The sequence below is a fragment of the Ailuropoda melanoleuca genome, chromosome X, assembly GCF_002007445.2.
Source record: "Ailuropoda melanoleuca isolate Jingjing chromosome X, ASM200744v2, whole genome shotgun sequence".
In the NCBI taxonomy this organism is placed as follows: domain Eukaryota; kingdom Metazoa; phylum Chordata; class Mammalia; order Carnivora; family Ursidae; genus Ailuropoda; species Ailuropoda melanoleuca.
The window spans coordinates 73,764,321-73,778,423 of NC_048238.1; the positions used below are offsets into that span (position 1 = coordinate 73,764,321).

The 14,103-nt window shown below is 35.6% G+C and overlaps 1 protein-coding gene across 2 annotated transcripts in view; it reads left to right on the plus strand.

The window, feature by feature from the left end:
- The first annotated feature begins 278 nt into the window (after positions 1-278).
- RADX (RPA1 related single stranded DNA binding protein, X-linked) overlaps positions 279-14,103 on the plus strand; it is a 66,299-nt gene continuing 52,474 nt past the window's right edge. For both annotated transcript variants that reach the window (XM_019803115.2, XM_002922597.4), the window contains exons 1-3: positions 279-1,068; positions 9,639-9,781; positions 10,901-11,093. In XM_019803115.2, the coding sequence (XP_019658674.1) occupies positions 426-1,068; positions 9,639-9,781; positions 10,901-11,093 (979 nt within the window). In that variant the 5' untranslated portion in view covers positions 279-425. The remainder of the gene's footprint in view (positions 1,069-9,638; positions 9,782-10,900; positions 11,094-14,103) is intronic.

The window sequence follows — 14,103 nt, forward strand, 5'->3', positions numbered from 1 at the left end:
TCCAGCCACTTTCTCTTTTCCATCGCCTCTCGGCACTCTCCTTTCTAGAAGAGCCACGAGTGCTCCTCCCCCTCCTTCTTGCGACGTTTTGGGAACCATGGCGACCAACGGAGGGCTCTTCCTCCCCTCCGCCTCCCCAGGCGACCCGGCTGGCACCAGGTGGGTGGATCTGCTACGTAACCGCGCGGGCAACTGCCTAGTAACAGTGCCTGCGAGTTGGAAGCGCGCCGGGAGAGGGGTGGAGCGAGAGAGCTGACGCGGGCGCGCGGAACATCTTTGCAGCCTCGCTTCGGGGGTGGAGCCTTACCAGACAGCCGGAGCAGAGCAGCTCGCGATCGTCGCCCGAGCGCGAGGTTTCTTAGTCCTCAGCTTTGGACGGGGCAGACTAGCTTTGGGGAGCGAAGAGAGTACGCAGTTACCCCAAAATGTCTGGTGAGTTAGGTCAGCCTCAGGCCGGCCCATCACATGCTGGGCTAGAATTTCCGAATCCTGAGAGAAGTCGGTCTGGGGTCCCGGGAGGGGTGATCCGAAGGGTCGGTGCCCAGGGGCGCAGGTCCTGGATCCAAAAGGTTCTTGAGCAGATAACGGATTCACCTCTGCAGTGGGTCACCCCGTCGGAGGTGGTGCCTGTCGCTGTGCTGGCCGTCCAGAGGTACCTGTTAGAGGATGAGCCACGCGACACGATACCCAAACCTCCCCTTTACTGCTATGATGTGACGATCTCGGACGGGGTGTACCAGGAAAAGTGCTACCTGGACCCCAGCCTGAACTTTCTCGTATATAAAAATATTCTTAAAGTTGGCATAGAAATGAAAATTTGCAGGGTCTCTTGTCTTTACAACGAGAAGAGGTTAGGCCAGGGGATCCTGTGCATAGATAACGTCCACTGTGGAGACACCCTGGAGGCTATTTCTCTAGAAACCCCATTCAGAAATAGTGCGCACAAGGAGATACCGGAGAGGCCTTTGAGAGGCGGAAAGAGTCATTACCTGGCCCTGTGGAATAACGAAGATCCATATGGAGATATTTGGTTAACCAACAAGCAGCCCGAGGAACACAATTTTAACAGTAAGTAATTGGAGGGAATGATGGAGGGGTTTAAAAAAATAGTTTTCGGGAGCTTGCGTCAATGGGAAAGGAAACCAGGGTGCTTTGGTATTGTTCATTTCAAAACCGCGGGTGGGAATAAACAAATGCTCCTGAATGTCGAATTGACGCTCGCTTAATGAAATTTGCACAGCCCGTGTCTTGCTTTGATTATTCAAGTGGCTATTCAGGAAGTGTCTGAACACATCTCAGATTTAATCTGGCATACATACTTGTGTGTGCGTTTGCCTATGGTGGAATTATCTTCGTTTCATTTCCAAACCACTTGTGGAAATAGTACTTTTCTGTGTTGGTTGGCGAGTGTATAGATCTGAATTCGTCATAAGAGTTGTAAATATTTGTGGTTTTGCGTGTTTTAACCTTCATTCAAAAAAGGATGTTGCGTGATTTATTCCTTAATAATTTGCATTAATGAAACGCCATTTTTTATGTCTTCGAGTGTAGCAGTTATGTAAATACTGCTGTTTTGAATGTGTCATTTTTGTGGACAGGCTTGGAATCTTCATTTTTATGTTTCTTATTGCGTATCACGGACAATATTGACCTGAGAAGTTTAATTCTTCTGTACCAGAAGTAGGAAGTTAGCCTGAAAATGTCTGTTCGTCATCAGCAACTGCTGCAAAACATGTTTTATCAGAGATGGAAGGGGAATGATAGAACTATAGGCATGTACGGGTATGGAATGGGGACCAAATAAAACGCAAAAAAATAAAAGCGAAAGTACTCAAGGAAGAAAGATGATCATTTTCTACATTTACTGCTTTTTAGTTTTTTTTCTTTTTACATTGCGGTCATAATATTAGCTCATATCTAATCTTGCTATGACGTGTATCAGCAACAGGCTTGAAAGTGAAAAGACAACTGGATCAAAAATATGCAATTAAAGGAATATCCGGTTATAAGGAAAAAAAGATGTTATAGAAATGTGTGGACAAGGATGATTTAAATAACTTAAGCTAAAAGCAAGATAATCATTTCGGGGATGAAATAATGGAATGGTTTTTATTTCAAGCATGGAACAAGGCAGCACTGCGTTACTACTCTTAAGTGTTGATCATTTTTATTTTAGGATTGAATACATAAATGAAAAAATGGTGTCTAGAAGAATTAAGAGGGGAATAATAATTTGTAAAAATAGATTTCATTTTTCTGACTATGACAGTGATATCCATTATTGAACACATATTTTTATTACAAAAGGCAATGTCCATGTGCTAAAAAAATCCAAACTATATTTAAAAGCATATTGTTGGCTAGCAAGAAAAAGAGCAATACAGACTGAAAAGCAAACACTTATTGAACACCTATGGGCAAGATAATATTAAAAGCACTTTATTTGTGTAAACATAAAAAACTATATTGTATTAAAAATGTAAGACCCAGGTATAGTAAAATTTTGATGGCAAAATCTAGAAGTGGGTATATATTGGTGTTCTTTCAAGTTTGCTGTATGTTTAAAATTTTTAATAATAAAATGTCGTGGTGGAGTGAAAGACCCCTTTACCTCCTCCTCTTATGCCTTCAAGTTCCCTCTCAAAACTCCAAAGGTTCAGCAGTTTGGTGTGTATCACTGAAAAAAAATTCTGTGGCGTCGCATGATTTGCTGTTTACACTTATCTCAAGCATCTTTAATGTACATCTGCACATACACACTTCCACAGTATGGGTGTACCTTAATTTATATAATCATGCCCATGTGAATGGTAATTATCAATTTTAGGCAGTTACTGGTTTTTCAGTCTTAGATCTGGCACTGAACATCATTAGGATATACACATACTTGTTCATTATGTTCAAGTGTTTCTGTTAAATGTATAGATTCCTAGAAGTGAAATCGCTGGGTTAAAGAGTATTTAAATTTTTTAATTTAATGGATATTGACAAATCATCTTCTGAAAATGTTTTACCAATTTACATTCCTATTAACATATGTATGAATGCCCATTTCCCCATATCGTACTAATTTTAAATTATATCTCTTGACTTTTCTAATTTCTTTGCTAATGGATAGTATTTGCTATATATTGCAAATTACATTCTCACACTCTGTCCCTTTTCTCTTTGTTTATGGTGCATTTTTGTGCTTTTTAAAACTTTTCTATTAAGGCATATGTACATACAAAGTGTTAAAGTCTTAAAAATACAGCTTGAAATACAAAAAAAATGCAGCTTAAAAATAAAGCTTGAAACCATTCCCCGCCCCCCCATCAAGACACAGAACGTTTTAAGCATCTCGAGAGTCTCACTAACGCCCTCTCCTGGTCAGTATCCTACTCCAAAGGTAACCAATATTGTGATCTCAAAGACAGCTTTTCAAAATGGAAGTTGCATCATGCCACTCTCCTATCTAAATCTCTCCGGCGGCTCCCCATTGCACTTAAACAACAACTAGACCCCCTATCAGTGTGCGCAAGGCCTTGTGGTGTGGGCAAACTTTCTTTAAACGGCCAGATAGAAAATCTTTTTGCCTTTGTCGGACATACAGTCTCCAGTCACAGCTATTCAACTTGGCCAGAGTATAGCAAAAGCAGCCATAGGCAATATGTAAATTAATGGGTTTGGCTGTTTTATGGTAGAACTTTATTTACAAAACCTGGCTGCAAGCCAGATTTAGCTCAAGGGCTGTAGTTTACAGACCCCTGCCCTACCGAATCCTCTTACTCACTTCTCTAACCCCTCTCCTCCACCATTTTGTTTCCAAAATACCAGCCTGCCTTTTGATCTCAAACCTCCTTGCTCTTTCCTGCCTCTAGTACGTTGCTCCTGCTTTTTCCTCTTTCTGGAAAGTTCCTTCCTATCTTCAGGTTTCAACTCGAATATATAAAACATGTTAGAAAAGGGTTGTTTAAATATGTATTCCCTCCCCATTTATTATTATTGTGTCACCATGGAAATGCCCTTCATAGAACTGATAACAGTCTGAAATTATTATTTCTGTTGTTTTCTTTTTCCTCCCACTGGTTTATAAGATCCATGAGGGCAAGGAGGCTGTTTTTTTCAGTGCTGTGGGGCATTTCTCCTATACCCAGAACAGTGTCTGCCACATGGTAGGCATTCAATAAGTGTTTATTGAATAAAGAAATGCATAAAATAAATTACGTTAGTGGATTTTCTAATGTTGAACCACTTCTGTATCTCTACTTGGTCACAGTTGTTATATTTACATCTGTATATTTAAAGTGAATTTGTTCCATAGATTTTATTTTTTTATGGGGTTACTATTTTAGCCCAATATTGATATCAGGTTAATTAATATTAGCCTAGTAGAATGAGTTGGGAAACTTGCCTGTTTTTCTGTGCTTCCAGAAATCATTTGTTCATTGAAGATTTGGTAGAATTTATCCCTAAAACTATTTGAACCTGGGGCCTTGGGCCAGGATTAGGGGTTAAAAAGAGAATGACTCCTTTTCAGTTTCTCATAGAAAAAATAATGAAATCAATAACACTTCTGGAGTCCATTTGTTAGAGTTGGTATTTTACTAGGAAATCGCATTTCACCTACATCTTAAAGTTGTATGCAGTAGTCTTTATTTTTAAATTTTAGTTTATATTTTAAAAATATTTTAGTCTTGTTTCATCCCATTTTACATTCCTAATGTTTATGTGTTTACCCTTTTTTTATGGTCAGCCTTGCCAGAAGCTTGTCTGTTTTATTAGTATTTTTAAAAAAGAATTTTAGCTTTACTAATTAAGTCTATATTGGGGAGATGTTTCCTACTTTATTAACACTATCATCTTTGATTTCTTGTATTTCCTTTGTTCGTATTTTTTGTACTTCCCTTCTTGAGTTGAATGTTTGGTTCACTTATTTCCTTGTTTCTTTCTTCCAAAAGCTTTTAAAATTTCAAAATTTCCCATGGATACTGCTTTGGCTGCATACACTAGGTTTTGAAGTGCAGAGATTTTATTTTTACTCGTTACTCATATTTTCTGATTTTTTAAATTTGAGTTCCTCTTTACCCTCAAAATTTTAGGAAAAGCTTAGATATGAAGTCTATTATAACAAGTTTTTAAAATTTTTAAAAGATTTTATTCATTTATGTTGAGAGAGAGAGCACAAGTGGGGGGGGAAGGGGCAGGAGGGACGGAGAAGCAGACTCCCCACAGAGCAAGGACCCCAGACTCTAAACTCGATCCCAGGACCCCGGGATCATGACCTGAGCCAAAGGCAGACACTTAACCAACTGAGCCACCCAAATGCCCCTGTAACAAGTTTTAAATTTTTAATTAAAGTATTCCATATTCTTTTTTTAAAAATCCATTTTATTTGCCCATTTCTCTGAGAGGAATACTGGCTTCTCTTTATGACAGTGGTTTTGTTCATTTCTCCTTGTAGTTCTGAAAGTGTTTGATTTAGGCATTACTATAATGTGTAAAGTTTCATAACATAGTAATATCTTGTTGGTGGATTTTTAACATTTTATCAGTATGGAATTTTTTTGTCCTTTTGTGCCTTGAATTCTATTTTGTCTCGATAGTACTATTTACTACTGCTGCTGTCTTTTAGTTGGCATTTTGGGCAGTGGTTCTCAAACATGAATGGACATCCCTATCACTTCAAAAGTGTTTTAAAATGCAGATTTCTGGGCTCCACCACCAGTCTCTAATTCAGTAGGTCTGTGGTAGGGGCCTAAAATTTGCATGTCTAAGAAGTTCACTGGTGATGATGCTGGTGTTACAAAGGCCATGTTTTGAGAACTGACCTAGTGTGCGTATCTTTGTCCATTTCTTTATTTCTATTTTGTTTTACATTTGTCTTTTAAAGAAATACATAGCCGAGTTTTTGGTTTTTGACCCAAACCAATTCTCTTTCTTTTAAGAGATGAATTTAATCCAATTAAATTTAAAGTCATTAATGATGTTTTTGTACCTGTTCTTGCAGAGCTGCTTTATGTTTTCTATACACCATGCTTTATTTTTTTTTTTGCTTTTGCAAGATTTAAATTCCTTTTTTTTAGTGCTTTAGAAGTGATACATTAATTGGTATTCTCCTACAAGTTACCCTTATTGTTTTAACAGAATTATTTAAACTTTGAATTTTGTGTCAATCTGCAGAATTACCACAATTTATAATATCTTCCTCTTGAACAATACAAGGTTTTTAGGACTCTACTTGGTCATGATGCAATTTGGCATATTGCTATATTGGTTTTGAAAGTTTTTGATTGAGGATATTTGCCATCATAAATGATTAGGATTTATGGTTTTTTCCCCTGTATACTACTTTTGTCATCATTTTTCAGGATTTATCTATGTTTATAAAATGAATTGTCAGAACCTGGTGCCAATTTTGGAGGTCATTATTTGTCAACTTTTTCATGTTCTTCCACAGTTATTGACTTAATCCAGTTTTCTTCTGCTTCTTAAGGCAATATTGATAATTCATATTTTCCTAGAAGATTATCAATTTCACTGATATTTTCGAGTTTAGTGATACACTATCATATATAATAATATTTTTCTCTAGGTTTATAGCTGATCACATTTCAGACATATTTTTGTTTTCTGTCTTCATGGTTGCACTTGTCAGAGGTCTACCTTTTCATTAATTTTTCCAAGGAATTGGATTTAACAGTTCTATGTTTTTCTAATACATTATTTTCAGCTCTTATCTTTATTCTTTTTTGCATTCCTTAGATTTATTCTTCTGCCGTGGTTTTCATTGTATGGTTCAAGGACCTCTAGAGGTGTCCCCAAGACCTTTTCAAGGAATTCACATCAAAACTATTTTCATAATAATAATACTAAGACTTCATTTACCTTAAAAAAAACCCTTCATTTACCTTTTTTTTTTAAAGATTTTATTTATTTATTCGACAGAGATAGAGACAGCCAGCGAGAGAGGGAACACAAGCAGGGGGAGAGGGAGAGGAAGAAGCAGGCTCATAGCAGAGGAGCCCGACGTGGGGGCTCGATCCCATAATGCCGGGATCACGCCCTGAGCCGAAGGCAGATGCTTAACCTCTGTGCCACCCAGGCGCCCCCCTTCATTTACCTTTTAACACTCTAATTCTCTGAAAGTATACGCTGGAGTCTTCCAAAGGCTACAGGACATGTGACATTGAAACAGACTGAATGCCAAAGAAATGGTAGTATCAGCTGTCTTCTATCAAGCCAGACTCTAAAAAGATTTACAAAAATGTAAACCAGTGCCACTCTTCTCACTAGATTTTTTGTTTTGGAAAATATCGTCATTTTGCCATTTATATTATACATAATAAGTTTATTGTTTTTAAGGGAGCTAGTGAATAATTTTTTATTTCTTAGTTTTACTTTATAATATGGCAAGTGTTGATAGATATTACCCGCATAAATAAAAGCTTTTTGAAGTCTTCAGTAATTTTTAAGAATGTAAAAGGCTCCTGAGACCAGAAAGTTTGAGAATCACTGTTCCATTGCTTGCTATCTAACAGTTTGTATTGAATATCTAGTTTATTTTCATTCTTTCTTTTGAAAATGAACACATTTCTTTTTTTTTTAAGATTTTATTTATTTGACAGAGAGAGACACAGCGAGAGAGGGAACACAAGCAGGGGAAGTGGGAGAGGGAGAAGCAGGCTTCCTGCTGAGCAGGGAGCCTGATGCGATGTGATGCGGGGTCAATCCCAGGACCCCGAGATCATGACCTGAGCCGAAGGCAGACACTTAAGGACTGAGCCACCCAGGCGCCCTGAAAATGAACACATTTCTATGAATTTGTACAGATTCTTCTTTGTCTATCTATAGCCTGTAATTTCTTTCTGGATTTGAGATATATATATATATATATATTCTATGAGGTTTGTGAGTTAAAAACCCAAACTGGGAAAACATTAACCAGGCAGATGTCTGTTCACAGCTAATTCTGTGGACCCTGTTAGAGCGGAAGCAGTGGCTCTTAGAACTCTGGTTTTACAAAATCATATAACTCTTGAATTTATTCTAGTTAGTGAAAGTATATGTGCCTTCATTGACCAAGAGTGTTCCACATACATTTCAGATAATTCAGAGCTGATCCACAATTTGTCTGACCTAATTAAAAAGGAAATCACTTAATTATGTCAGAGCAAATATTAAGACCTTTGATTTGGAGCTATTAATGTTTTGGAAGAATTTAGAAGGAAAATTATACAGATGTCTGAAGACTAAAAATAGTATGCTTTTTATGATACAGGTGTAATGACAACATTCCACTTAAATTCTTATTAAAAAGAAATTACAAATGTGGTTTTCATGTCAAATGTTGTGTAGGTGATACATTATGTAAATTAAAATGGAAGTGGGAGATACCTTGTGAAAGAAAACATTGGAATAAATACAAATTCAGGTTTTAAAAGTTGGGACTGGTCTATGAGAGAGCAAAATGTACAGGGAATTGCAGATGGAACCTCTCTTAACCCAAGGAAGAATAAAATAAAAAATACAAGTTAATCTTTTAAAGATGGTGAATAACTTTTAAGCAGTTTTTGTATTTTACAGCAGGCATGGAGATTAAAATTTCAAAGTAAATTATGTGGCATATGAGAAGACAATGAGTACTATGTAGAAAAATAAGACAGGATGGGGCATAAGTAAAGGGATCAATTTGCAATAGGGTAGTAAGAGAAAGTGACCTTTGAGCAAGACTTGAAGGAGAGGAGGGAAGTCACTCTGGTATCTAAGAAGATGTTCCAGACAGAGGGAACAGCAAGTGCAAAGCCCTGGTACAGAACTATGGTGGCATGTTGGGGAAATATAGAACTTATACATATAAAACTACAGTGAGGGCAATACAGAAATATGTCATAAAACAATTCTATAAATTAAATATATAAGTGCTTGGTAGTGGGAAAATATTCCATGGCATTGAGTTTTTCCCACAAAATTTCTTAAGGGAGATGAGTTTATTGAAGTATAATTAACATTCAATGTTATATTTGTTTCAGGTGTACAAGGTAATGATTTAACTATACTATATATTTCTCAGTGCTCATCAGAATATGTGTTCTTTTAATCCCCTTTATCTGTTTCACCCATCCCCCCACCCAGGGGGACATGAGTTTAGATCCTAATCTTTCAGGAAGTAATTACCCAGTTTGACAAGGCAGAGGGCATTCGAGATAGAATAGTATATTAGTTAATATAGATATTTACTTGTGTGCTGGGCACATAGTAAGGCATATTTCTATATTAGCTATTTTTTTTAGAGAAGGAGAGAGAATGCATGCACATGAGAGAGTTGGGGGGGGTAGGCAGAGGAAGAGAAAAAATCTTAAGCAGGTTAAGCAGGCTCTCCATGCCCAGCGAGATCATGACCTGAGCCAAAATCAAGAGTTGGCCACTTTACTGACTGAGCCACCCAGGCTCCCCTATATATTAGCTATTACTATTAATTATTAAGGATAGCATGTATTATTAAGTTTTGCATGTGAGAAGTATATCGACTGGCTTAGCTGGTGAGAAGGAGTTGCTTTGGGGATGATCTGGCTACCATTTTTAACCATTAAAACAATTTTTAAATTACCATGACATATTAAGTAGGATTTTTTTTCAATTCTATTTTTTTATTCTAGATACGAAAATAATTTCCCTGTCTCACCTTGAGATGACCTGGGCTAACAGAAGGAATTTTCCTGCATTGCTTGTGAGAATCCTGCATAAATCGAAACTGCGATACTATGGAAAACCTGATAAAAAGATGATTGAGCCATACCAGGTATTAAGTAATGACAAGATATTACATGTTAATGTAATGGTTATAGATTATAACTTACAGACCTGACTCCATATTAGGATAATTTATGTTCAAATAATATTTTATAAGTTTAATTTAATAATTTCAAAAACATACATAAATGTATATTTCAAGGTATTTTTCTATGTAATTTCTTATACAGAAAGAAATTATTTCTGTATTGGTACCTCGTAATTCCCTGATTCAGCTGGTCTCCTTCACACTTTTTTCTGTATCTTCAACCTTTTCTTCTCTACTGTGCTTTCTACACCAGCATAGAGACATACTCTAGTCTTTCATTTTAAAAAAAGACAAAAATCTCCTTTGACCTCAAGACTCCTCTATTCCCTCTCTTCTTCTCTTCTGGCAAGCTCCTTGGAGAAGTAGTCTCTGCTAGATGTTTTCACTTTCTTACTTCCCATTTACTTTTCAACACAATTATTGTGACTTTTTTCTTCAGCTGGTCACTCACTAGAGACCTTCTAATTGTCAAATCTAGCTGATACTTTTCTGTCATCTTGACCCTCTGTGCCATATAATGCCAATGAGGACTACCTTCTTGATTTCTGCCCTGTTTGTTTTTTTACTTAACATTTTACCATATTTTCACATGTTATCAAGAATTATTTTAGGCGTTTTATTAAGCTTTCATTATAACAGTTATACATACTTTGAGGTAATTTGGGAAATGCAGAAAGCTATAGAAATAAAGCTGATAAGTAATATCACCCCAAATTCTACCAGAGCCACTATTAATATTAAAGGGTTTTATTCCCTTTTTTGTACATATATATCATGTCTACATATATACACAGGATATATATGCACATATCTATATCATATGTATGCCATATATATCACATCTATGTGTATATGTGTGCATATCATATGTTGCATGACTATGTCATATATTAAATTATCTTACAAAATGGAGATGATACATACAATTTTGTGTCACTTAACATTTCCTTAAGTATTTTCTATCACTAAAAATCATAACTTAGTCATTCCCCTATAGTTTTGCTTTCTCAGTCTTAAAATTAGAATGCCCTGTAGATAAAAGTAACAAATATGCTGTGCTTTTTCACTCTTTTTTTCTAGACCTTTTTGGAAGTTGCTGACAGTTCAGGCACGGTGTCAGTGATTATGTGGAATGCCCTGTGTCCTGAATGGTATAAAAGTTTGCGGGTTGGTTTAGTTCTTCTGCTTCAGGATTATTCTGTTAAAAAGAGTTATCCATTCAGGATGCAGCCTCTGCCTGTGGATCCACAGATCAAACTAATTTCTACAATGGGTTAAGTATCCAATAAATTTATTGTTTTATGGCTCTTTTGTTTGTATAAATTTGCAAAGTACCATATCAGCCAAAGGCTCTGACAAATTGCTGAATCTGTTAGAACCTGGTAAGCCTTTAAATTCTTTATCTATAAAAATTTTAAGCAATCACTTAATAAATTATTTATTATTGTACTTATTAAGAAGAAGTAATGTGAGATATTTATTGTTGATTAATGAATGAGCTCCACTTAGGATGTACTTATTTTTGTTTTATTTTTTTATTTTTTATTTTTTAAAAAGCAATTTAAAAATTTTAATATAGTGGTTTATAAAGTGGGTAAGGCATATAATTCATTTTATAACACCTCAGACCAAAAAAAAGTATTTCATGTTTTATTTTTTTGTATTAGAGTACTAAATGAGTTGAATATACTTTTCTGTTACTATAAGGTGCTATTCAAAAAGGCTTTTGTCAGCATTTTATTTTGAAATAATTTCAAATTTACGTAAAAGTTGAAAGAATAGTACAAAGAACTCCCATACACCCTTTACACAGATTCAACAGTTGTTAACATTTACCTTTACTTTATCATTCCCCACCTCTCTCCATATATGTTTGTCCTCTGAAACATTTGAGAGTAAGTGGCAGCCATCACACATACCCCTTTACCTCAGAACGCTTCAGTAATACTTCAATGTGTATTTCCGAAGAACAAGAACATTCTATTCTATAATCACAGTACAGCTATCAAAATCAGGAAATTTAAAATTGAGAAATTGCCGTTATCTAGCCTGCAGTCAGTATTCAAATGCAATTGAATTGCTGCAATTTTGAAAAGGCTCTTCCTAATTAGTATTGAAATCAAAGTTTTGACATCTTGGCATCATCCTAAATATTTTTGGAGCATTAGAATTATTAAGTGGTTGTGTTCAGATGTGGATGTGAATTTTTTGCTTTTCCATTTTTCAAAATTATAGATTATATCACTCAACAAGTTTAAGCATTGATTTTGGCTCATAATAGTTTTATACTGGACCTGTATTTCTATGTATTCTAAATTCCCTACTAATACTAGTTACTTGGGAATGTGCAGAAAATATAGCCTTTGTCCACTGTTTCCTTAAATATAAGCTTATTTAGGAAAATTTCATATGATTCTTTATTAAAATCTTAAAGATTTGGTTGACATCAATCATGTCTTGCTGGATGAACAAGTCATTACCTAGTAGTTTGGTATAATTAGCCCATTATCTCATTGCTCTTTGTTATAGAAAGGTAAGAAATTAAACTAATATTGATGTTGGGACTTACTTGAGAAAATACAGGAAAAAACTGGCAAAAAGAAGCTAATTTGCAACATGTATTATTATGTCTATCAATTTGTAAATTCTTGCCACAACCAAGCATATCTAGGTGAAAAAAATGCCTTAGTAAAAATTGAGACATTTGTCAATAACAGATAAGGTAAGTAAATTTGTTGATGTCACATAATAAATCACTGGCATAGTGAAAAGTAAAACCTAGCTTTTCTGACCCCTAACCTAGTGTTCTTTTTATGAGATACACTGTTTTCCTGGTGTAAAGAGAATTAATTTAAATCACAATTTTTATATGGCTATGGGCAAATCTAGCAATGTGTCTGGTACTAATAGCTGTTTCTAAACCTTAAAAATATAAAGAAGGTAGAAAAATAGACCGCATGTGGTCAGTAGATAAACAGCTACTAAAAACACTGAAATTGAATCAAGCAGTATGCTACCTCTGCTATATAGAATTACAGGGTCAGATTTTCATAATGGAAACTCTCTTTAAGATATGAGAGGCTATTTATACTTTCAGGTAAATAATTGCAAATACAGAATTTTTTTTTAATGAGAGGCTTGGATGAGAATATATTGAAAATGTTTCTTTCAGTCTTTAAAACAGTTTTAATGTTATCAGTGTTAGCATCAGTCTACTTTATCCCATACCTTTTTGATAAGGAATAGGGCCTTTTCCCCTCTTTATCGGGAGTCAGTGTTCTATTTCTATAAAGGCAATATAGTTTCTGTCATAAGTACACAGCTCTGCCTTTATAGAGTGAAAGCAAATAGAGATAATATGTAAGGAATGGGCATGGCTGTGTTACAGTGAAACTTTATTTGCAAAAACAGGCAACCATCTGCAGGCTGTAGTTTGCTGAGCCCACACATATATGCAGCTCTCAACCCTGGCTGGAGGTTAGTATCGCTCGGGGAGCCTGAAAGAACCATAGGCATGCCAGGTGCAGCGATTTTGATTTAATTACTCTGAGGAGGGAACCAAGACGTTGGTGTGTCTTTAAAAATCCTCAGCTGATTCTAATGCACACCTAGAGTTGAGAACTACTGATTTATGATCTTTAAAAAGATTAAATGGATTAATGATTTTTTGAAGGGAAATGAAGAGTTTTGTAAACCATGCTAGACACAGGAGATACAAAGATAAGTAATACAGAGTTGTACCCTTAAAAAGTTAGTCTAACAGGGTAATATATTACACTGTGTGTTAACTAACCAGAATTTAAATAAAAACTTGAAAAAAGATTAGTCTAATGGTACAGATCAGTAAGATGAACTGATTACAATAAAATGAAGGATGAATGACAGTAAACAGTAAGAAGATGTGATGAACAAAAGGGGAGAGGAAATAAGCAGAAATGTAGTTGAGGAAAGAATGAATGGTCAGGAGAGTGGGAGAATGAGTTGGATAGGAGAAAGTGTGAGTGGGGGTTACAAATAATAACAGGGTAGTTTAAATGTTATGAATAGGATAAATGAGAAAAGGTATATATTGGGGGTCAGGGTTGGTCAGTAAGGGAATAAGGGTTTGTGGTACCATCACTGCCTTCTAGGTGTTGATGCTGAAAGACAAAATATTGGATAAATTGATCTTGATTTTTTTTCCATATTTACATGTGTAGTTCCAAGTTATAGACACTAAGATGTAATTTTTTAAAAGGCCAAATAAATGGAGGCCTATAAAGGTGAAAATTCTCTTGTAAAAC